At 32.5% G+C, this 26,867-nt stretch overlaps 1 protein-coding gene across 15 annotated transcripts; it reads left to right on the top strand.

Annotated features, from left to right (window-relative positions):
• Window positions 1-5,915: 5,915 nt before the first annotated feature.
• On the top strand, window positions 5,916-26,598 carry LOC127702959 (uncharacterized). 15 transcript variants are annotated; one of them, XM_052207289.1, is made up of 12 exons: window positions 5,916-6,068; window positions 6,869-6,949; window positions 9,344-9,455; window positions 9,994-10,139; window positions 13,044-14,477; window positions 16,861-16,974; window positions 18,969-19,022; window positions 19,654-19,728; window positions 21,909-22,117; window positions 23,057-23,153; window positions 23,690-23,818; window positions 26,027-26,598. In XM_052207289.1, exons 2-11 carry the CDS (start codon window positions 6,899-6,901, stop codon window positions 23,804-23,806), a joined length of 2,409 nt encoding a protein of 802 aa, XP_052063249.1. In that variant the 5' UTR covers window positions 5,916-6,068; window positions 6,869-6,898; the 3' UTR covers window positions 23,807-23,818; window positions 26,027-26,598. The 15 variants fall into 15 exon arrangements, 13 of the variants coding, with proteins under 13 accessions (XP_052063249.1, XP_052063248.1, XP_052063250.1 ...); XM_052207288.1 differs by lacking the exon at window positions 5,916-6,068 and adding an exon at window positions 6,388-6,656; XM_052207298.1 differs by lacking the exons at window positions 5,916-6,068; window positions 13,044-14,477 and adding exons at window positions 6,407-6,656; window positions 15,160-15,297.
• Window positions 26,599-26,867: the final 269 nt, after the last annotated feature.

The following is a 26,867-nucleotide window of genomic DNA, read 5'->3' as shown; positions in this document are numbered from 1 at the left end:
TGTTTCAACTAATTGCGTCTCACAGGATCGGCGACTTCTGAAGCCATGTTGCTCGTCACATAGAATGTGGTGTCGATCAAAGTGGTCCATTACTGTGCTGTGTATAACATGTTCTAAAAGTTTGCATGCTATAGATGTCAATGAGACAGGCCTGTAATTTGTGGGTTGGTGTTTCTCTCCTTTCTTGTAGATTGACACGATGTTCGCTTTGCGCCATTCATCGGGAATCTTACCCTGGTCCAGGGAAAGCTGAAACATCCGGGTAAGATAAGGAGCTAGTGATTCTGCTGTCTGTTTAAGGATATTAGCTGGAATTTCATCTGTGCCTGTCGCTTTGAATGGTCGGATTCCCTTTAAGAGTTTGTAGGCGCCTCTTTCATGAATGATGATATTGTCCATGATGGGATTAAAACTAGTACCTAGGTCTGGTAACGTACTGGTATCTTCTTTGGTGTACACTGACTGGAATTGCTGGTTCAGTATAGATGCCTTAGTATATGTGTCACTATGGAGGAAGCCATCTTTTGACTTCAAGCTTCCGGTTCTTCGCATATGACCAGAATCTCTCACTACTGTAAGCAAAAAGTCTCAAAATAGAAAAAAAAAGGATTACAATTTAGTCGTAACCAACCCTTTTCTAATTCAAGGCGTACCTTCTTTTCATAAAAAGAGATGTTTCATAGGAGCCGTAGACTGACAATATCGTCCGCGTATATCTCCAAAACATTCATGTTAATAATAGGATTATGTTAGTTATACTGCACAGCTTCTACGTCGTTTTGGTTAATGTATTATTATAACTAACGTATAACTAACATATAACTAACATATTCCGACTTGATTGTTCAATTACTATTACATGTCAAAACACTAACACAATTCTAAAAGTTTGTGCGTGTCGTATATACCAGAAATCAATGTCACAATAAAATGGTTTAACTTCTCATGATTTTGGTTGCTATCTGTCGGTGTAAAATGCATGAGCATTATCCATTTTACCTTCATTTTTATTTGGATTTCGCAACAATATTTTTTTAAATGTGTATTTTATTGTTTAGTTGATCCTTTTTTTTTAACTGAATAAATTTGTCGGAATGATCAAATTATAGATTAGTTGATTGGCATTAAGAGATAGAGTAGAGATTCTTACCATAAACATTCATTGCGTTATTCAGCTGAGAGATTTAAGGTAAACAGCGTGTATCATTTTATTTTTCGATTAATTTTTTTTTTAATATTTTGACCACGATTAGAAATTCACTTTACTTATAAAACAGTCGGACAAGTCCCTGTTTAAAGTAGTTTTTTTTTTCATAAATGTTTATCCCGACCATATAGGACTAGTTTTCCTCCTAATTGCATGTGGATGCTCTAAGACGGTCTATATAAACCACTGAAACAAATTATGAAATTTCTCAAATAATTTTTTTCCAGACTTAAGTAGCTAAGTAAGAACGATACCCCTATAACGAAATAAAATACATGTACTTGATAATCTACAAAACAAGAATTTCATGGCTCTGCATATTTGACATGCTATCTTGATATGAGTTTAACCATTATATATATTGGATAGTTATGATGTATGTCACTGTGAATCAAGTCTTACGCCAATACGTCAATCACGATCTTATATAATACTGCTAAAGATAAATTGCTCTGTGCAAAGAAGTCTCACATATTTGGCATACACACTGTGGCTGTGTATAACTGAAGATTGTGCGTTTTTTAAATAATGAGCGTAATCTACTTGTTCTGGCTTTTTAATATTTTGAAGAATGGTTCAGCAAAAAAAATAATAAAACACTAGTTTACATTTTCTATAAATATTTGTACAGGGTAAATTAATTTGATGTTCACTCAGGTATAGTTTCAATAGTCCTCTAAATAGAATGACGAAAGAAGCTAAAATATAAATGACAAATGTTACCGCACGATATTCAATGTCGAACAGGGAACCATATCGTATGACAAGTTTAAACTGAAACCAGTTCCTCCGATGATCATGCCAAACAAATTCCATGATTGATGTCTATCACTTTCATATGCTTCTTCCTAGTGATCGAACAGCAGCACAATCTTTTGCCCATCGATTTAAAGTTCGAGTTAGAAATAGAGTTAGACTCCGAGTTTTAAAAAGATTAGCCACTGAAGTGACATAGTGTCTAGGGAAACGCAGCTAAATTTCTTATAATGGGTTCCTGACGTTTTAGCCAGTAAATGCCGTGTAATAGATGGAGACCGTATGGATCATACCTTAATATATACTAATATGTTCGTTGACTTGTGTTGATGGGAAGCTATCAGTCCGGGATTGCTCTGCGTTTTCGTTTTACTTTTTTAGACCACGGGTAGCTTCTCGTTGCCTTTTTTTTTGGACGCGTTGTTGGCAGTGGTGTCTAACAACATTTTTGGGACTTTATTGCATCTTAGGGACAAAAGCTGGTGAGTTTCTGATTTCAGATAAATCGTCTATCAAATCAAATCTAATGTTTTTATTTTCCATAAAGCTATTCAACCAACGAAACAGAGTTACTTAATTCTATTCAATATTTTCCCTTTTTTTAATGAAATATCTGATCCAAAGCACTACTGATATCACACGAAGATCCCAATAAAGGTTGATTATTTACGTCTAAGAGAATTCATGGTACAATTTTGTATAATGATGACTAGTATAGATTGATCCGGTAAAGAAGTAGAATCAATTTCGACTAATGTATTGCACACCAGGACCATTTTCAAAATCTCTTTCAATCACTACTTATATTCACAGCACATCTCCATGTGTGTACTTTGAGGTTGTAACAATTAATATCATGTCTAATTTCTAAACAGATGTCCAAAATGATTTATGATCGCATGAAAATATAGCTAAAACTGCATTTTTGACAGATTTTGGCAAACTTTAAGTATCTATAAAAACAATGTATAGGAACATTCTTTTTGGTCCAAACTAACATTCTTTAGGACATATTGCTATATATTACATATGGTTTGATTTTTCTTGTTTCTCGGCATTGTTTCCCAATATATATTTTGTATTTTTTCACTATTTTGACATATTGACTCGACGTTACTATTTTTCTAAAATGATATTGACTCCATGTTACTAAAAATAGTAACATCGATGCAATATCATTTCCAAATATAGCAACATCGAGTCAATATCATTTCCAAAAATAGCAACATCGAGCCAATATCATTTTCAAACTTACACTGTTTACGTATGTCATATATAATTTAAGGACTTTCACTCAGTCAATACGTTATATATGGACCTGTTAATTTATATTGAACATGTTAGATTATATTGAACCTCAGGCTTCGTCCTCGGTCAATATAATCTGAACAGGTCCATATAAAACGTATTGATCTCGTCAAAAGTACTTAATTGATAAATATCGTGAGGGTTGTGGCAACAAAATGGATAATATATGGCAAGCCGTTTTTACATTTATCCAATTTCAAGCTATATCTTATAGAGTTGATAATATTAGTTATCTTGGTGTAATCAGGGTTGTATAACACTTAACATTGGTGTTGTCGAATGGTTTATTATGCATTTTCAACACCGGTATAAAATTCTGTACACTCCTGATTGCACCAAGATAACAATTTATCTTCTACCGGGGAATAAAATTGAATAATTTTTATGAACTTCCAATTCACATTTTTTTCAACACCGATGTTGCTGTGCATTGTCAAATATTACATATAAAAATTAAATGGGGTGTGTGTGGGGGGGGGGGGGGAGGGAATTTTGGAAAACTTTTTGTTTTTTATTTTGGCAAAATTTTTATTTTTTGGAAATTTTGACAAAATTTTATCCTCGGTTGAACTGGGGTGGGGTGTTATTTACATCCGAGTAATTAACCAATCTGTATAAGAAATAAGATATATTTTAAAGTATATAAGAAATCTTGTATTCTTTATGAGATATCTTATTTAGATTATAAGCACTTACCGCCTAGGCATATTATTAACTTTTTTACCAATACACATAAAATTCTCGTCTATTTTTACTTACCAAGAAATATGGGCCCTGCTCTTAATTATCATTTGAATAAATGATCTCTAATTCGACTTCTCTTCTTGCGCCACCTGGTGTGGTGAATTAAACAAATAATGTTACACTTGTACCTGCATATGAAAAAAAAATTTGCACAGAAATTCAATCTAATTGAAATATCGATCAATCGTAACTTGCATATGAGTATAACGAAATCGGAGAAATACATATTTTAATTAGATTGCTACGACATACATTTATTAGCAAAATAGTGCCGTATGTATAAACGATAGAGAAATCAATGGAAAAAACCTGACTCTCGAAGGAATGTTTCTTATCCACGACTCTCCTGCATTATTCAGAATTATTAACACTAAAGAAAACGTTAAAAGTCAATATCAATATAAACAATAAGGAGATGTGGTATGATTGCCAATAAGAAAACATAAATATTATCAAGCAAAAACTTATGACTTTCAAGGGTGTGTCAAGAATTAGATTAAATTTGTAATTTTTCTATTTCGTTTTGATTAATGTAAAATTATGTTATGTAACGCAACTATATTATACCAAATTCAAAAAAGTAATACTGATATAACACAAAATTAATATCTGGGAATTATGGGCATTTGAAGTATGTTATTCAATGAATTTATACTACTTCGAATTGGTTTATATGTTACAGCTAAACAGTTTTTAGAACTTCAAAACACATGCGTAAATCAAAAATACTATAAATGTTTTCTAATGTTGTTTTTTTTTTTTATGAAACTACTGTTGAAATTAGAGAACTACGTCAGTGCGATTAAGAGTAAAGATGGAAAATCAAGATATCTGGGAATAATCGATAAATATGTTGGTCCCAGATGATATGAATGCTATTTTACAGTAACATCATGAAGGTTACTCATTATTTATCTTAATATTTCATAAGGTATAATTGTAATGTCTTGGAAATATATAAAAATATGACTATAGCATCATCTTCTTTGATGATTATTATTTATTCGAATATGATTACATCCCAAACATGACTACTTGACTGTTCGTGTTTGGGATGTAATCATATTCGAATAAATAATAATTCGTTTGCATGTAACTATAAAAAATAAATCTATGTGAAGAATGTCAAAATAATCAACAAGATTGATATCTTATTAATATTGAAATTAATCTTAGTTTTACAATAATATTATTATCCTGAAAAATGAAATAATAGAGGAGGCTGATTAATCCCATAAAGCACCTCGACCATTAGTTCCGTAAAATGTGAGGTACAGCATAATGTATGGTTTTCATATTCCATATTGCTCTAGTTTTTATAGTAATATGTAACAAGGAAATTGGGAGCTTCGCGTCTTATATAATTTGAAATTAGACTAATAGTAAGTTAATATAAATTTTATCACTTTAATTAACACAAACTTTTTAAGACTTTGGTAATGTAATAATACAACTTTTAATCCGACTGCTGTACACATAGATATAGTTAATATATCAATTAACGTGTGCAAATGATAGAAGACATTAGCATTACGTCTTTGGTTGCTATCGACCTATACACTAGTAACTAAGCACATCTACATCAAAAGAGAGATACCTGAATACGTTCAGTATCACTCTCCATTTTTAGGCAGATGCTGACGATTGTTGAGGAATCCTTAGTGGATGAGTCCATCTTCAGGGGTGTGCATTCACAACAATAAATGTTTTAAGTTTTTATTAATTATGCGCTAATTGTAATTGTCTTAGTCATAACTCTTTTTTTTTTTCTGTTGGTATTAGGTTAACACGTGACTAATACTTAATAATAGGTGACAAATGCAATTTGTATATCAATTAATATTTATAATTACTATTGATAGTTTGAAAAGGTAGATATGATCTTTTTACCGGAAATTACCCTCTTTCAAATGGATGGGGCCACGTATTGATGTACATGGTAACCGAGTACATTTTCCTTGTGGCATCGAAATTACTCTCGGCTTTGGATCTTTCTGTAATTTTGTAACTCTGAACAGTCGTAGTTTTTGTCTTTCGATTTTCACCCCTAGAAGTAAGTCTGCTTTGTATTGATATTGTTTTGTTGTTGTTGTTGCTTAAATTATTCTTATCATCTGAAGTTCTGTTTTGTAGAACTTGGATTCTAGCTGTGTTATATTTTGTAGCATGTTTTTTTTAGTGTACGCCACTGACATGTATGTGCTGACAAATTAAATTACCGGTTTATCTCAACTATGATAACAGGAATTTTATGATATGTCTTCAAATATATCTACAGGATTCATCAGCAGTTAATAAGTCTTCTGCTTTGCTATTCGTTAACCGTTTACCTGCCCACGTGCATCAGTACGTGTTTTCATGATAAAAGATGATGTTTTAGAATGTATGTACTCAGGCATTCTTATGTGTGTATCGCGCACACCTTATAAAGAACACAAGTTCCAAGGAGTATGAAGTGCTAGATTCGACTAAAAGCCTAGCTGGAGTGGCGGTGTTCTCCTCTCTTTTTCTGTGGATTTTAACTATTATTTCCTGCTTTTAGGATCTTTTCAAGGAAATATTACTTCTCTTTCTTGTATAGTCAGAAAGCACAAGGGGCACGATGTTATTCCCAGGAAACTCCAGATGGAACAAATATTTGGTATGTTTCCTTTCGAAATTGATTTCCTGACTTCCGGAAACTTTTTGGATTTGTATAGGAATAGTCTTCGAATTTAGTTGTGGAAAAGGATTAGTTCAGTATTTGAACATTGCTTTTGCTTGATAAAATTGAATATATGTGCTTGCTTGATTTTCTTTCGACAGCTAGTTTGCTTATTTTGCTTTCTAATGTGTATTCTTTATTGTTGGCAGGCAGGACCCTCAGATCGTTCATCAAACGAAATGACTGTCAGGAGGAGCAGGTATTCATCGGTGCCACCAGGATACTTCGCTGTAAGTAATTATTTATGTTTATGCGTGTTCTGGAATTTGCATGCGTTATTGTATAAAATTAACATTTTGGTGTATAAAAAATCAATGCAACACCTCTGGTTTCAGTTTAAAATCCGAGTAAAAAAGGAGACTGTATACATAATGTTCATCCCAACAATGTAAGTCCGGTCTATAGATTTTTTTGATTGGATTGTTTCATAAACTTACGATACTGAAACATTAGTTTTGAATCCAACTTATATTTACACGAATAATTCAGTCCCACCTCCGCCACAAGGCTCTCCTACTTGCAGTCACCGTAGAGCAGCGGAATATAACGACTGGATTATTTGGGTTAATATTAGATGGACATAACTTATATCAAGTATGCAAAACATTTTACAGGAATGCAAACTTTCATTTTTACTGATATATTGCCGCCTCATTTCTTTAGCTTAATTTTTCGAATGTCACTGCGTATTTTTTTGGTCCGCTCAACATACATTATACTTTTGAATTCGTATCAGCATATTTTTTTCTAAATGTATTAGTATGTAAATAATGTGAATATTATATGCATATTATCATGATTGTAATAGAAAATGCATATGTTTGGGAATAAACATATTCATTTTTTAATATGATAAGCTGATTAATGTTAGAAAAAAACAACACAAACACAAATTACCGCTACTGATTTTAACCAGTAATATTTGCCGTTGAACTTATAGAAAACACCTGGTTTTTATTCTCGATGTAATTCTCAACTTTTGTATCTATAGTGACATCATTTTGCCTTTAAAAGTATTTGGACATCCTGCATTTATCATGCTTTACCATGAAATCAGATTAAATTGCTGAAATACCCCCTTTCTAAATTATTTTAAAAAGCTACATGTATAATTTTGCATCCACCATAAAATCATGGTGTAAATTAGATAAATCACAAAAGTGTACCTAATACAAATAATTAACGGACAAAATTGAGATTAAATTGCTCGATATCAGGACAAGTTATTTGATTCATTGAATTGCATTTGAATATATTTTTCAGTTTTCTACAATTTAGACTTTGACATAAAACATATCAATTTTAATTTTAGTATTTGATCATTAAAACTTTGACATATTGTTATTATTATTCTTATCAATATCGACCATGATCAGATAGTATAAGATATAGAAGTTTTTACAGTAATTTTATTATCTTTATAGCTACTTTGGTAAAAGAAGTTTATCTGTATATGATGTCTGCACGTCATCATATACAAGTTTATACAATTCTGCTATTAAACCACACACTTCATCAGTTTTTTTATCGCAATAATGACATGTAATGAAGATTACACAATCAATCAAAACAATCAATTAATTAAGCTTTTAGTATTGGAAACATATGATAACTATTATTAAGATGAAACAAACAATAAATAGATAATATCTCTAGGTTTACTGTACAGTCATGTTTTGTTTTTATCTTAATCATAAGCCGCTCGCGCAAGAAGTATCCGATTACCAATTACTAAAAGTAGATACAACCACGGCCTTGCCAAATCTTCAAGGTGAAGTAGCTTCTTTGTAATTACTGGCATCAGCAGTTCGTAAACAGGCCATCAATTATTAATACAGACAAGTGAATGTACAACATACACATTTTAAAGTTTTTGTAAAACTGATTAAGTCTACAGGCGTAGTCGTTTATTAAGATTATAGGAAGTTGAATATGATTTATAAATAAGTCCATCACTCCTTGTCGATAACATCTTGCTATCCAAACTTTAACCTTTTTATAAAAAAAAAATAGTTTTTAACTTTGATATCTTCAAACTTTCTACTCATACGGTGACACTGAAATTTTTTAAAAGGATAAGGGTTAAGTAGGGTGGGATTGATACGGGTTAAGACAATTTGTGAGTGAAACATTTTTTTTCGAACGAACAAAAAATGTTAATAAATTTTGCAGGATTTCAATGGTCAAAGTATAGTGTTTTTACTATAAACTGCTGAAAGTTTTGTCTGAATCATGGGGGATGGAAAAAAATGTTTTGCACCCCAAGGACCAAACGACAAGTGAGGGATTGTTCCTCACACCAGTTCCACGGACTTTGAATTTATTTATTCTGTTTAAAAGTAAAACTACTCATAATGTTATAAGTGTTCTCAAATATTCAGGGCTCCAACCAGACCAATCGTGTGATTATAATTTCATTGAAGTTCGTCGCAACGTTATCAATTATATGAAAAAATGACATAAGTAAAACACAGTATAATTTAGCTACTCACTGAAACTAAGTTATTTATTCTGTTATATTTTAAAAGCACCATAGAATTATTTCAGTGTATGTAAACAAGTCAATTAATCAACAGGTTAATTTCAACGAATATATAGTATTTTTTTTTTACATCTTTGAACAGAGCACTAAAGGACATTCAGCACTAAGAAAATGGTCATATGCCCCAACATCCAGGGCTTCTCTATACGAGGATACCTATATCCCTGAGGTCATCAGACCAAGATCATATTATGGTAAGTTTTTAAACAGTGTATTACAAAATCATCCGTCTTTGCCCAGGCATTGACAAGTTAGAACGTTTATGTTTGTAGTGGCGTAGCTGCCATTGAGATAATTGCCTCGTCAAATTTTCGACAAAGAAGAATTAGAGAAGGATAAATAGAGATATACAGCGTGTTTATTCAATAGTGTAGAGTGAAATGACTACCTCAACCCTTTACACACGTGTTTATTCCATAGTGTAGAGTGAAATGACTACCCCAACCCTTTACACACGTGTTTATTCCACAGTGTAGAGTGAAATGACTACAGGAACTCGATTTTCGTTAAACGTATTGGAAAAACAAAACGAAAGTGTTTTTTTTTTTTCATAGCTTGAACTGGCAATCATTTTGATATTTAATTCTAATGAACTTTGCCATATGAATTGCGCGCTGTGTATCGCACATTGTACTCCAATGCTTAACGAAATATCTATATTAAAATCAAGTTGTCAATTTCACTAATAACATTTATTATGATAAAATGTTTTAAAATGTTTTTGTTACTCAGACACATCCAGAGAGGAGAATGAAATTAGAAGAGGTGTCAACGATGAGCTGATTTACACATCAAATTTAATGGACGACACCTATGATTTAGCATCAAAATCACGAAACAGAGACCAAATTCTGCTGAGGGACGCCACAAGGGCACTCGTAAGTTTTTACTTTTCAGAACTTATTTATAATTTATGATATATGATACAATTATATTTACAATTTTATAAAAACTATCATACAGTCTGAAACTTAATTAATACGGTTGCAAATGCTTTATCAAATTCCTAATCTGTATTACGTTATGTCACGTGAAAAACATCTACCTGGAATATATAATAAAGTTTTATGATATGGCTTTTCAATATCTTACACTGTATCAACCCTCAACCAATATAATCCCTCGAGCAGAGCTCTTGGGATTATATTGGTGTTTCGGGTTGATACGGGTGCGATATTGAAAAAGCCGTATGATATTCTCTATTTATTTTGATGTACACTTTTTACGATACACACTAAATTAGGGTTTTGAGCCATATTTCTCCGTTTGTTGAACATTAAAATGAGATATTGGACCGGGGCATGATCACGTATTGACACATTTTTTCTTGTTTTCAAAGGCCCCGTTACAATTCACATTAGACTGGTGAATCTATTTAAGTATAATTTTGTTATGTTTCATTTGCATAGTTGTCGGTCCGCGGTAGCCTTTGACCAATGCCTAAGCCATAATAAAAAAATAATTCACACCATAATTCTGTAGTTCGGTAGTTCAAACATTTCTTATCTGTCTAAATATTTGTATAGAAGATAAAACAATAACCGCGGTATGTCATCATTTAAACAAATTTTTTTTCTATAAAAAATTAAAGTCTAATTATTTTCTGCTTTACCTGAAGTTTCTAATAGGGAACGTTGAGGAAAACTTTTTGTCCCCCACGTAACGCTTTGCGGGGGACATGGAAATACCGGGCGTTCATCCGTCTGTCCGTCCGGTCTTATTAGCGCTCTCACGGGTACAATTCTTGTCAGATTTTTATAAAACTTATATGTTAATATCAGCAATATCTTGGACAAGTTCTATAATTTAGCAATATCTCGGACAAGTTCTATATTGGTGGACGATCGACTTTTTTAAAAAGATTTATGCCCCTTGGAAATATAAAATATGTGCAACGCGGGGAACATTGGAACTCTTATAACTCTTTCATTTTTAAATGTTTAGAAATGTAGTATTTTCACTGGATGAAAGTCTCTTAAGTATTTGTTGAAAAATTCCACACTATTAATCTTATTTTACAAGCCTCTAATATTTTTCGAACTTGTGTAGGAAATTAGCATGAAATACACGAAAACTATTTGTATTTTGTTAAGAAAAGTAATCTTAGGCGAAGATATCTTATAGATACTAATAAAATATAATGATATAGTGTGTGTACATGATTGTGGAAACGATTAAAGGAAAACCGATGTAGTTGTTTACAAGATGTTCTGGGGTTATTGTTTTTTTCTTTTGGCAAAACTGCAATTCGTGATAATATATTATTTACTTAAAATTGGCAGAATTCAGCGATCTATTGGATCTGTTCTTAGAGTCAACACTTACAACCCACTGAGTATGTAATATCAATGGCAATCTGCCACAAATATGAATTGATACATCAGATTGATTTACACAAAATGCGTCTGTTTTACATATTCCAATCAGACTTTTCTATCATAGGTTGTAAACTATTTAAATGTAATAAAAAGATACTCTTACACGTAGTTCTGACACAATGTGTTTATTAAAAGATACGAGTTCATATTATCCTTTTGTTTTTATTTTGATTTCATAATTATACAACGGACATATGGCAGGCCGTTTTATTGTTTCATGGACCCAGTTCAATCAACACCCCTCATTATGTTTGTTGTTTTTCCTTCGTAAACATTTTAATTTTAAATATAGAGTTGGCCTATGATTTGGTTTTTTTGAAAAAGAACAAAATCGTTACTATAAAACAAAATCTTCGTCCTACAGATAATTATCTGTGTTGAACGTTGATCGGATGTTTGGTTAAGATAAAAATAAAATCATATTTCTGAAAAAGCAGCATTTAAAGGATGAGGTCTTTGTCTCCGGCTTTATAAACAAAATGTCAATTTTTAAAGGTTGTTGACACATATGTTGAAACCCTGTCCTTCTTGACACATATGTTGAAACCCTGTCCTTCTTGACACATATGTTGAAACCCTGTCCTTCTTGACACATATGTTGAAACCCTGTCCTTCTTGAAAGTGAGATAAAGTCCAACCAATATACATAAGTGAAATACATGCCAACCAGGTTCTATATTCCTTGTTTTATTTTTCGAATAGCAATTGGGCCGTAGGTAATGATCGTTTGCAAAGCTTATTTTAAAATGAACTAAGTTGGGTTTTTTTGGAGGGGAGAAGGGGGTTATATATACTATTGGTGTTGCTGTGCGTTCCATGTTATAATATGACATCTGTATTTTGCATAACATTGAAGCTCCTATTTGGTATGAAACTTCTATACGATTTGCCTAATCCCTTCTGCAAACTTGAAAAAAAACCACTTCATGTTTGCAAAAATATTCTTTAGTCACTGCCTTTCCTTGCGAAATGTATATAGCGATCATTTTCAACATATGTCAACAACTTTTAAAGATTAGAACATTTAAACATTTACAAAGCCAAAGTCAGGGATAATCCTGCTCTCTTTGACATTAAGATTGTACTTTCTTGAAGCACCAATATCTAATCATCAAATTGAGATTAAAAAATGCTTCAAGATAGTTCATATTAATGTCTTCAGGTACGGACAGGAACATAGTTTACTTATATTACCATAACAAAAATGCTGACCTTGTTTAGAAGGACTGATTGCTCTTTTTGATAAGCTACTAGTTCTCAAAAAATCTCACCTAGAGTAAATATATCTCAAACATCACAGTATAGTATTTAGGCCGCATTCCGAGCAATTTCCATCTCATAGGCCAACCCAACAACACAACATGAATATTAAATTTATACGGAATCAATCACATATTCATGCAGCCTTCGACGATGCCTGCTAGCCAAGATAAGAAGACTGCTTCTCTCACTCCAGCTAGGCGTTTTTCACCCCGCTCGACGTCTTCGATAACACCATCTTTTACAAAGAAACCAACTGCTTATCCACGACTTGCCCCGCCATTATATAGAGGAACAACTAACGTACAGCCGTTGGGCATATTAACAAAGCTTGATTGGACGTCCCCATTACAAAAGTACCAAAGTCCCGAGCTATATAACGGAGACGATATGTCGGAAATCTCCTCATACACGACCCCAACACAGAGTGAAAGATCCTCCCCTGAACGAGATGACGGGACTGTGCCACGTAGATATAAAGCACGAAGATTACCACATAGAAAAGTTGGTAATTACTATAAGAAATTAGTGCAAAGACGAGAGGCACGCCCAGGAACAAATCCAAAATATTATCCTTATTTAGATGTTGAATCTATTGCATCGAATGATGCTGGTGACGTCGTATCTAACGGTGAGTATTATGATGACGACGACTACCAGAGTGTCACTGATGGCGGGGAGGGGGATTATTATTATGTAAACAGAGAAAGGTCACCTTCTCCAGTTGAATATATCCCCTTTGGGCCACGCAGTAGAATGAATTTTGATAGTGATGATTATAAATGTCAAGTTCCGAGTATGACCGATTTTGCTGTATCACATTATATTCCGTCCAAAAAGGAACCAGATTTTGATCCGGACAAATCACGAATAAAAGACGACCTTGTATTTCACGACGTTGTCGCACACACAGCCCACAAGGCTCGCGAAGCATTAAAACATGTGGATTTAGATCAGTATGATAATGCTAGTTTGGTAATAAGCGTGGAAGGTGAATATAAAGATCCCATTAAGGGAGAAAATATGGGATTTCACTACATAGCACGTCCACTTACACTAAAGGGTCCAATGCTTGCCGGTCCGGCGACATATGCATCAACTGCATCTGATTCTGCATTCAGTAGGTATATGGATGACTCGAGAGCATTCAGAGCAGAAGTAAGAAATAGACTTGAGACTGGCTATAAAACCTTAGGCGAGGTTGCATCAAAATATAAGAGTCATTCATATCCAATCATTACATCTTCTCATAGAAATTTTTCACGGGCTTTATCACCGGTACGAAGTTCGTCACATATTCCTAGATGTTCCTCACCTGTGCGATATTCATCTGAGTCTTTACCCATTAGTAATCTACGAAAACGCCTACAGGACATTGAAAACAGGTTTAAAGCAAGCGGGTATGGAAAACGCCTAGACCCGGACATACCTGATACATTGGTGGTATACCCTGTATCACAAAAAGAAAGCATAAAGGCTCTCAACGACCATTTACCTGGTCACACTAACACCGTGGAACTGTATCAAGGAAGTGCAAAAGGCACTGAACTGTCAACTTTGGAAAAAATCAATATCAAGGTAACTGGGTATGACCAGACCATTGCCTTGTTTATACCATTTATATTTGCATTTCTAACTAGAAATAGTATAAAAGCACGATGTCTATAATATACAGGTTTTGAGTGTTTTTACTCCACCTTTTCATAGAGCACGCATAACCTCGAATGATGAGTGACCAAATCTCCCAGATAGTTTTCAAGTATAACCTCGTATGAGTTCCAAATTACCTAGAGAGTTCCCTAGAACGTTGGTGGACCTTATTTTAATTTCCTATATCTTTTAACACATATATATATATCAGTACCAAAATATTCCCCTGAAGAATAATGAAATCTTCTTTCGAATTTGAATTCATTGTGTTCTTTTTGGCGGAACTTTTCTAAAATGTATCCAATACAATTTGTTAAAATTAGAATATGGAGTAGTAGATCTGAATGTATGTCTAACTAGTTTTGTTTCGTGCTGCTTATTCTAATTCGAACAGAAGGTTGCTTGAATAAGCAACATCCATAAACGCCCATGAGAATGAACAGAATTAGGTTTATTTTCACTGAAAGAACGGTTGACTGGGTCCGTGTTTCAATACCTGCCTTAAATGTGTACAAAAATTCATTGATTTTACGGTAAGGTATATTTTTCAGTATCTGAATGTTACCATGGTTACTAGTATTTTTTTATATTTTCCCTCCTTTGGTAACAGGTTGACACAGAGACATATGCATCACCTAGATCCTCAGTGACTTCAAATCGTCTACGTGCAACATCGGTTGTCAACAGACCCGCGCCACTGACAAGCCGAGCAGTATCCTGCCCTCCTACTTCCCGACGTTCCAACCAGGTAGTTGTTATTCTAAATAGACCTGCTTTTCAAGGACGCTCCCGTGTCTTTTATGCCAAGTCAGCGGCCTCGGCTGTAAGGGAGCAGTCACTACCACCGATTAATTTCGCCCAAAAGAGAGTTCTTTCCCCTATGGAACAACTGGAAAGACGAGTTGCTGCCAGAAGACTCATCAATACAGTTGCTGGTCCATTTTTGCTTCCAAAGTACCATCCTTACCAGTCAATGTACCAGCCTTATATATCAATGTATCGACCCACGTATATGAGTCGGTACCATGCTACTTTAAAAGATGTTATACCACACAGATACCCAAGTGGGGGCATGCCATCATCTTTAAAACGCAAAAAATATAGAAAGGTGATAAAAAAATATTTTCACCTGCATTCGATTGGTTTTTGGAATTATTGTTATATTTGTCAACGTAAATACATCAATATTAAAGGGTGGACTTGACTTGTAAGTTTGTTATGGAGCAAGTCAAACCAGCCTTTTCCAGAACTGCAGACCCATTCAGCCGTGGCTTTCTGGCTTTTTTGTGTTGAGCAATTCCTTGTTGTAATGTGAATTCAATTTTTAAAAGTAATAATTTCTGTCTTTTGTCAAATGCTTTAAACGTATTGCTACAGTTGATTCTCATGGGAAAGACATGCGCGCGTGTTTTGCATTGCTTATTCAAGCCAACTAACTCACCCTTTTAGATTCTTCATTTTCAGATAAGCATGCGTGTTGTCACTCTTGAATAGCAAAGCATGATGGGACTACTGCTGGACATGACATTGCTGTTATATTTTGGTATGGCATGATGATTTTGTTGCATGTAATTTTTATTCTTCTATCTGTCTCTTTCACTTATTTGAATTACAAACATTTGAATTAAAGTAAAGGGAATATATCTGAAGTTTTAAAAGTAATTATATGTCATAGATACAGAAATATAGTATTATTCGAGTATGGCCTCAGATATGTAGTAGTATTCAAGTTTAATCTCAAATATGTAGTTTTATATAAGTAAAATGTGTATTCTTTTTATGGAATAAAAGCCAGAATAATGTGTAACTTGATGATTATTAACAAAGATAAAGGAGTTTATGGTTTTCGAACCGTTAAGATAAATGTTTTAAGGATGTTCGCTACTCGAATCTAATTTGTATCTGTGCTGGTTTTACGCTAGCAATGCTTTAAATGATGTTCGAAGTGGCCCCTATGTAGTATTATTTAAATGCATATAACATACGAAAATTCCGATATTTTTTATTCCATCAATATTTATATCGTACAATTTGGCATTTCATTCTCGGAATACATTCTTAATATAATACCGGTATCTGAAGAGACATTCTTGCAAAATGTTATTTTTGAAAATGCGTTTATTGTAAAAAAAAAAAAAAAAAAAAAAAAACATGGCTTTTAATGTTTTCCAAATAATTTTATTATTTTTTAACAATGTTGCATTAAACAATGAAGAAATATGTAGCGAACATCTTAAACAGTGAAGAGACAGAAACACTTTCCTTCCTTGGTTATCTACCCTTACCCTCATAATTATATCATTATAAACAGGCTGCACTTGTCGGAAATAAAGTCGAGATTTCAACCCCACACCGAAGAAGGCCAAAGTCCACATATGCTGCTAATAAAATGAGGGAGCTGAAAAGAGAGGAACGTGAATATGAGGTAAATTAGTGTCCAATCAAACCAACAATAGAAGATTTAAAGATTTTAACTGAAAACCCAGTTGATTCCTTGACTTTTCTGAAGCTCAGAAGGTGTCATTTCATTCATTGCAGTTTATCCTCATTTTTATGCTGTAGTCTTATGAGGTATGAGAATATAGGCATTTATAACTTCCATGCATAATCTGAATGACATATTACTTATTCAAGGTTTGAGAGTGTTCAGTTTACCTTAAGAATAAATTCAGTCCGGTTTTTTGTTAATTTTCGATTTCCAAATCAATTGGTCAAGTTAATTCCCTGTCCTTTAACTATAGTAGCATAGAATACTGTCTAATGTTTTATTCCAATCCTTAATTCCAATATTAGCATCTGAGTTTTTGTATAAGCTAGTTCTAGAGTGATTATATTAGAGTTTCCTAGTTTTCTTCTCTATATTGCATGTATAACTTTTACTGGTACACTGAGTCTCACGTTATCTACTTAAATTGATCACTAAAAGTGAAAAAAGGTGCGTCTTTAATTTTAAATGGAACATGAAGTAGATTTTTCCACGATTTGGATAATAGAGAAATATGCTGGATTAGAAAATATGCCTATATCATGATATTATCGCGTTTTATTTGTGAAACCTCATTCTTTGGATACAAACATCCAAACATAACGAATTTTGAGAAACGTTTTATTTCATGCAAGCTGACTTTCATTGTTCTAAGATAAGGATGTATTTATTAAGAGCTTTAGAATCCAAAATGAACGAGGACCACCTCCGGGTGCGGGATTTTCTCGCTGCGTTGAAGACCCATTGGTGGCCTCCGGTTGTTGTCTGCTCTTTGACATATTCCCCATTTCCATTCTCAATTTTAGTATGTCAAAATTCTTGTAATAAGTATCGGATGTTTGCAACCCAAGTAAATAAAGGTAATAAGTTCATTAACTTTATCTTCCGAACTTTTATTGGTCTTTTCTAAGCAACTAGATCAAGACGGATTTGTTGCGGGTATCGAAATATGGTATATGTAACTTTTAGGTTATACTTTCCTAAATATAACAAATTAAATATTCTGCAGATAGAAGTATAAAGGTCTATAATGCACGTAAACATCGCACAATTTCAATAATTAAACTTTGAATTACATTTCTCGTCACCCTGTCCAACAAATTTGTAAACCAAAAATTTCAGTTTAGCAACATATCTAGTTTTCAAAACTTTTTTAAAAGGACTTCGATAAAAATAGAAATTTGATTATTGAAAAATATACGTATATTCACTACATTTGTACTTTTATTTTTTGGATATTTAATTTCCCATAATTTATCTCGAGAGTATACACGTTGATTATAAATCGTGTTGTGGTACTAGTATTCATATACAGTTTCACTTGGTCTAGATGCAAAGGTAACCTTTGTAATAATACAAGTGGGGTGGTTTTTAAATTCGGTATCCCATTAAACGTATATCGAACAGGGCGCAGGACATTTTAGCGAAAATTAAAAACTACCAGTAGACATTGTAGCCCCGTCATTTCGTCAATTTTAGCGCCGCTTTCATCAATACCCATTTATTTCCGATAGCCCGTACTTACAGGGTATAATTTTACTGATGTTGGTTTAGTTTAACGTAGAAATAAATGCTGTTCAAACATATCAAACAAAAGGTTTAATATGTGACGAATTCCTTTATCGGATCCACATCGAAAAAATTTAAAAGGCTTAAAAGAAATACAAGAAGATTAGGGGAAGGAACAGTTCTTACTTTAATTATTTGGTCAATACTTTATAGATTTATTTTTCATTATGTTTAAGTTTGAACGTTCCTGATGAAGGTAAATCCAGACAAAGTTTCAGACGCACGAAATTTTCAAATTGTTTTTATTCGTTAGTACTACATCGAAATGTGTTTATGAACCTAACCTTAAACGAGACCAGTGTAGCATGAAAAAGTAATAGCATTGCCCATTAGTGTACATATTAACTGGAGGAGGACTTTTTCAGGTTGAAGCTATTCCAACACAAATAACAACAGGATTAAAAGCTACTACTGTGTCAGTGAGTATTGAATCAGTGTCACTGCAGTTAAAACGATTAAAGTCAGAATATTACAAATCTATTGGGTTTTTTTTGTTATTGGAGACAGCATTTTTCAACTTATGATTTTAGGATTTTGTAGCTTCAATATTCCTGAGTACTGTTATATTTATGTCAAAGACAAGTTTTGCTTTATATCTCGCCCATTTTTATCGATTTCAATTCTATATTTAAAATTAATATTATTATATTTCTTAATAAGTAAAGATTGATCGAAAAGCTTGAAAGTAAATGATTATTTGTGACGATAATTTGTAATTTTCTGACAGATAATCTGTTTTTTGTTTTTTGCTGTTTTCATCATCATTATCATCTAAGTGTAATCATTATAAAAACGAAAGCACTTGTTTCTGAATATCAGCATGGCTTTTAGCGTTTAATGGCTTTTGGCAATGCAATATGTTGCCAAACCCATGAGATGCGCTTGTCACAATGCTATTGTCTTTCCACATGACTCCGTTAAATGACACGGGGGCAAATACATATTATCATATATCTTGTCGTGTTTGCTTGCACGCATGTGATTTGTTTATTGAAGAAGAATTGATGCACCACAAGTGGCAGTCAATACCTTTAACTCCAAATGTTTCAGCCACTCTACGGTGGAAAGTCACACTGGGATGAAGAGGGCAAAGTAACAAAACCAAAAAACCTCATGTCATGGAAGGTTTGTATACTTTTTATTTCAAATGTTTTGTGTTTCATTTAATAGTTTATCTCCTTGCATAGTAGTTTGCCTTAAAGCTTCGTCTTTTTTTATAAAGGTACCCTAGTTATTAAAAGATGCTACATGTACACTCTTCTATTTTCCAGTGAGTTAACCTCAGACGATTATATTATAAAAATAGCTGTAACATTTGTTTAATTCAAAATTTAATTCCACATAACCAGGTACCTTTGTGAAAATAATAAAATGCTTTGTAATTAAGGGTTGTTTAGTGACAAATTATTTAGTATTACCTATATAAAAACGACAAGAGATTATGTTGAAAATAGTTTGACCTTAATTTAACATGTTTCATTAATAACCCTTATCGGCAGCTTGTTAGATGCTTAGCTTTTATACCTTTTATGCTCTTTGTATATGTTTTCCTTTTCTAAGTTATTTGAAAAGATAATGTTTTGTTACTCAAAGGTTACGATGCAGCAGTTACATTTCGGTTAGTTTAAACATATTTTATTGTTCAAAGGGACAAATGGATCAGACAAAAGTTTTTCAATTTAGTAACGTCTTCTCATGATCATAAACTTCTTTCTAAAATTCGGTTAAGGAATCTACAAATGAGAAACTACTCCTTTTGTTACTGATACATAGTCAACTCATTATTTTTAACGTTATCGGATAAAGGATGATTTTATAGTTTTTTTTTGCAAATTTTGTCGTTCCTTATGAGCTATGAACACATGTGCATACATATTATAATCTACCGAACAGGAAGACATATACTATTTAGCAATAATCACCTTTCTTTATCTTTTAAAATTTTATAGGATTTTCCTTCTTTACGTAATTAGCATGCACTTTATAAAATTAGATAATGCGAAACATAGTTGCTACCCCGGAAAAAAGAAATTAATATTTCATTTCATTTTTTTTTCGTTTTTAAAGATACTTCCGTATGTTTTATCGTTAAAATCTATCTAATAAAATTATTAAATAGTAATTTTTAGTTTTCAAAAAAATGATCTTAGTTTTCTCGACTTATCTTATTCATATATAAATCAAATAGATAAAATACACACTAAAATACAATAAAAATAAGAAAGACATCTAGAGGGCAACATAAAAATAAGAAGATGTGATATGATTGACAATGAATGAGAAGACTCTCCACCAAACACCAAATGCCTTGGACGTAAGCAACTATAGGTCACCGTACGGCCTTCAACAATGATCAAAACCCAAGACGCATAACATATGATCTTAAGCAATTAGTAGGTGTTAATAACGTGTTTAAAGCTCAAATTATGCCTACGTCTGTGTACAATCTGGAAATGCAACAAACTAACAGAGATTTGCTATCTACACCAGACTCTATTAAGGACAAAACACACTTACATATAAACAAAGGCAACACTAAACGAGGCTCCTGTAGTTAGTTTAGCGCGTTAACATATGGTGGGATTTAACCAGATTTCATTTTAATACTCAACTTTCCCTGTTACAGAAGATGCACAGAAGAACGAACAAGTTCAGAAATCAGTCAAATCGATGAAAATAACGATAAAACAGAGATACACGAAAATAATATTAAATAATACTTTTTAAAACAATGCTCAAGTTACAGAAAGCTAGTTTAATGTGCTTAAGATGCTGATACAAAAATGTTGACTTTTTACGAATGTCTTTTAGAAGATGTTGCATTGGTTTTTCTCTTGGATTTTCGGCCATCATAATTTTTATTTGTGACAAAGCTACTTCGATACAACTTTTCGTCGCTACGTATATAAACAAGCCCCTAAATCCTACCATACTAAGCATACCCAATAAAAGTCTTAAGTAAAATAATAGTCAAGAATTAATTAACAGATTTTATACCGAGTGGTGGTGTGTGCATGACCCCAATTTCTTATAGTAATCAATTTTATTTACTTATTCTTTCTTCCGGATTTTTATCCAAACGTTATAATTTTTGCACTGTGAAAGAGGAAATCAGTTGTTTTTTTTTTTAAGTTTCTTAAGGACTATTTTTTCACATTATTTGTGTTTTAGTTGATAAACTAAATTACGTCAAATAATTTTCTATAATAGATAATCTTAAAATTAAATTACTTCAAGTAATTCCATGCACAGCTTTTAAAACACAAGGCATGATAGTATGATCCAGCTTTGTTCAATGTTTCCAGTATCGCATTGAATCCCGTGTTCCTCCTGGTGATTACTTTTTCCCCATAAAGACGATAGGTCATGTACGAGACAAGCTTCTTCACGTTAAGGAACAGATGGACCGCCATAAACAACTTATGGATAGATATCTACCTGACGAGGACTCACAGACTGACGTAAAAACAAAAATTATGAATATGTATGTAGACATGGAACAACATAATCCTTAGTAAGTTTTATGCATCAAAGAGAACTGATGCAGTCTCAGGTTTGGAGTGAAATGTAGCTAGAGCGAATGCTTGTGTGATTTCTCTGTTTTTGCTGCTTAGATAGCTGAATGTTTTGCTTTGAAGCTTGTAGACAAAGCTATTCCTCATTAAGATATTCATCAAATAAAGGGTCTTTTTTTTAGTTTTAGGACAACAATGAACGTATCAAGAAGCGTGTCCGATTAAGGTACAAAGTGTGAATTCCTTTAACATAATACCATTCATGAATACCCTCTTTTAAATTCAGTCTGGCGTGTTTCCTATTTAGAAGTGGTTACACATTATTTGTAACAATTTCCTATATTATACAAAGTAACCCTTCTTACTATACTGTTTTATCCCTTTTTCTTCAACTATTTTTAAGAGAAAAATGAATCCTCAATTCGTTCTTCAATATATTCGATATACTTTAATATCAAATTGGAATAATTCTTCTCTTAAATATCTATTATTTGTTCTATGCTTATTATTGTCATTTTCGAATGTTAAACATATGATAAAATTTAAGCACCATTTGTAATTGCTAGTTAAATCTTGAGTTGTAGCGTAGATCTGAATGATTAGACTAGAATCTAAAGGGTAAAATAATGCATTTCATTAATTTTTTGTTGTTAGAGTAGCAATTTGTTTTACATATAAATAGTTCAAAATTTTTCGTTTTTGCTTGATATGAAAATTTTTAAATCATTGGGGCAATTAAACACTTCAATGTATAAGGCGATGTAAGAAAGATTTTTCATTTCCTTCTGAAAAAAGATATTGTAGTCTACCTCAATATTCCTTAATAAATTTTGTTTTAAAACTTACAGGCATCAATCATGTGTCATCTTCTTTAAAGTCATCAGATTTGAATTCAATGCTTTATTGCATGGCATTAAGATATTTTTCTTGATGTGTAGTCTTTTCAGAGGAAGGGAAGGTTTAATAACAACAAAATCATGTGAAAATTCACCACCCAGTAGCATTCTGCGATCTCCAACGCCACGTAGGGCTGCCGTAAGTTATGCCTCTGTTTGTCGTAAAGGGCGTCTTCTCACATTTCACATTTTCGAAAACAAGAATGATAGCATGTACTATTTAAAAAAATATATTTAAAATTGTGACCAAGACGCCCTTTCTTTATGTTTGTACACTGTATTAGTAACAAGTAGACACTGTGACGCAACACACAAAGCCAGAATGCATACTACAGGTTAGATCAACGTTAATGCGCTAGGTAAAAGCTGTCAGATACAAGTGCTTTCGTTGATATATTCAAATCAACACATTTGAAGTCATTTTCATGATCAAAATCACTAATTACATTTTATTCATTCCACTAACATACTTTAAATGTTGTGCGAAAATATTATTCTTTGCTTTTCATTGTCTGTTGCTTGAATTATAGAATTTTAATAAGTGGTAATAGAGGCTGAGATAATTCCATGAAATCTATTTTTGACTAATCGACTTTTTATCGGTTTCTTAAAGTACAAAAAAATAATTCATATGTTAAGAATGTAATAAGACTCATATGGTTCTTTTCAACGCAGCCTACTGCAACGATAAAACCTTCAGATGGTTATCAGCCGATGTCCGATGTCCGTCGACGAGTAAGGAGGGTCATTTGTAAGAATAGAGGAAATCCACGATTTTTCAAGACTGACTGAACATTGTTGTTGGTACGGGTGCTACAGTAATATAGAGGAATCTTGCACATGTAGACTATAGAACTCCATATACCCATATATTCAGATAGTTTAATACTTAACAATTATATTCTGTACTGTATAGATTCTGCATTGTTTTGGAACACTCTAAATAATGCAGTGAAGAACGGTTGTATTATTTCCCGGTTTGACCGATACAAAACTCTTATATCTAACATTCACGCCCAATATTGTTTGTCTTATGCATTTATCCTTATCTTTCCAACTTGAAAATAAAGATTGGTAGTTCCTAAACTTGGTGTGACCTTTAATTTCACCGTATGAAGCACCTCTATTTTCTCAATCTTATATTTTCTTAGTAACATTTTAAGTTATATTATCCCATATTCCGGTAAAATACTTGAATGTACCGTGAACACCGCATGTATCTCTTATATCTTTTGACTACTAATACTTTTAAGTCAAATATAAATAGTAAAGAATGGATATGGGGTATTGTGTCATGGCACAAAGTCCCTACATGCACTTAGCAAAACCAATATCAAAGGATCAGTGTTTTATTAATGTTTTTATCTAAAAGTCATCGCGCAGCCTCCAACATTGAGCAATATCGCACGCCTATTTTCAAGTTTAGTACGGTCCGCAGCAGCGGATTGACACACTTTTTGGCTATATTTCTATAACGTTACGCATAAACCTGTACTTTACGCTCAAATTATGCTGAAAGAGTTCGATAGTGATCATTTATGAAAAGAGGGAATTGAGAAATCTTTTCTGTCATTGATGTCATAGAAGAACCTCAAATTGAAGAACCAAACGTTTTTATCTCAAAACAACTTAATACCATCTGATCAATCTTTATAATAAAAGATAATATGCTGATGGCAACGCTGACAGTAATCTCAAACCAATAAATGATCGCTTTACGTTTAACTTTGATTTTTAATAGTTTGATGCTCGTAGCAACGCCGATACATGTGGTGTCGAAAAGGGGGCGGGTATTCAAGTCTATATTGAAATTGATTTGTTTTCTGTTTGCCCATATGCTCATTTCAAAAAGGTTAAAAGTTATTTGACTGACTTGGTGCAAGCATATAAAATGTTTATAATTCAATCAAGTTTTCAGTATATCTTTGCATGATGTAGTGTTTGTCAGGTATCTGATCTGATTAGATAGTGGGCACGTATGTCCAATTTTCCCATCACGTATAAAACTCGCAGGATAATTGTTAAAATGATTTTAAATTTTAACATGGTTACAGTTTCTCTTTAAACAATGAAGCTGTGACAACAGCTGGTGCATTTCTGAATATATAATGAAAGTGAATAAAAAATGCTTAAATGTGCTTTTAAACTAGTTTTAATTCATATTTGCAAATTTGAGTGTCTCATAAATGGCTAAGAATGTCACTACAGTTTAAAAAATATTTTTTTAAATGCACAAATAGATTTATATATCAATTACGGACTTCCTTCAATAAAAATTATACCAAACAGATTTAAAACCTGTTTTTAAGTCCGAATAATATTTTTGAATTATGAAAAGGTAAACTAATGTTGAAAAATGTTTAAATGTAATGTTTAGACTCCTGAATATCCCATTTGTATCCGGATCCACATCCTTTCTGGTGTTGACTCTATGAGCGAGAAAAATAATGAGGGTTGTCCATACCCTTTTCATTAAGAATTACAAATTTCACTTGCCAGAGTTAAATTTAAGACCAAGGACATTATTAGAATGTGAATGTTGTGTCTCCACTAGATCATTGCTGTGTTCACTCACTGTAACGTCTCATTGTATAATCACATGTGGATATAATAACCGCTCTTTTTCATGTTTATTGCATAAAAACAATGATAATTTCATATTCTTAAGTTACATTTTGTATTATACTCTATATTGCTTCTAATGAATGAAATATTTATGATATATTGTAATCATATATGCATACACCATTAACATATGATTTGTTTCTGTTAATTATGATTTAGGAGTAACATATCCACTGAAAATATATATCTTTTTTCTTGTTGGAACATAGTCTTTGAGACTGTTTATTTATTCTTTGAAAATTTAAATTGAACTAATAATATGTTATATTTATCAAATATATTCAAGATTTTTGGTATCCATCATGCTTTTTCACTGAAAGACATCAAAGTAAATTTCACATATTGTTTTTGAATGCAAGTCTTAATCATATCTTCATGTTTTATCAGAGTATGAGATACTGAGACGGGAGCGTTCAAAGGACATTTCGATAATATCTGGAAGGAGGAGCCAATCACCTAGGACATTTCATTGAAACTGCCATAAACACATCTTTAAGCAGCGATTTCTGACTTTAAAAACTTTTGGATGTAATTTATTTGTGCTTTTATCTGTATTGCCCTGTCTCTCGTTTAAAAATGTGTGCTTACGTTGATACACAAAACACTGATGTTCAGAAGATGTTCTTTTTGTACAAGGACACATTTCGATATGAAGACGGGACAATTATCAAGCGAAGTGAACCGTATCAATAAAAAATTAGAAAATGCGACTGAAATTAACTGTAAATTAGATAAGATTATATTATAACTTAAGAATATATTGTACAAAATGGATATATTATATATTTATTTATAAGATTTAACTTCTGATATCAATTTAATATATTTTAATAAACAAATGTTATACGTATATGTTTTAAAACTTCTGTGATACTGTAGTGTTACTGTCACTTGCGGTTTGTTGGTCTAATGACAACTATTGTACGAAAGAATTGCTATATTAAATCGTCTTTTGCGTATTTATTTGTTGTCATGTCTTCAAAAAAAGGAATTTGTCAACACACTAAAACACAATTGATACAGAAAAATGTAGCTTTCTTATGAAATTTTCAACAGATCTAATGATAAGGTTTGACAGTTATTATGACTGATTTGTTGATTGAATGCAGTACAGGAAACAAAACCCTATCGGATTGTGTTGATAAATTTTGTAATATAAGGAAAATATTCCTACTATAAGGTATCCGTATCGTAATGTAAATAATGGTATCATAAGGGAATATAATGT

This window comes from Mytilus californianus, unplaced genomic scaffold (assembly GCF_021869535.1).
Source record: "Mytilus californianus isolate M0D057914Y unplaced genomic scaffold, xbMytCali1.0.p SCAF_5, whole genome shotgun sequence".
NCBI lineage: Eukaryota > Metazoa > Mollusca > Bivalvia > Mytilida > Mytilidae > Mytilus > Mytilus californianus.
This window is presented reverse-complemented; position numbering and strand designations above follow the sequence as displayed.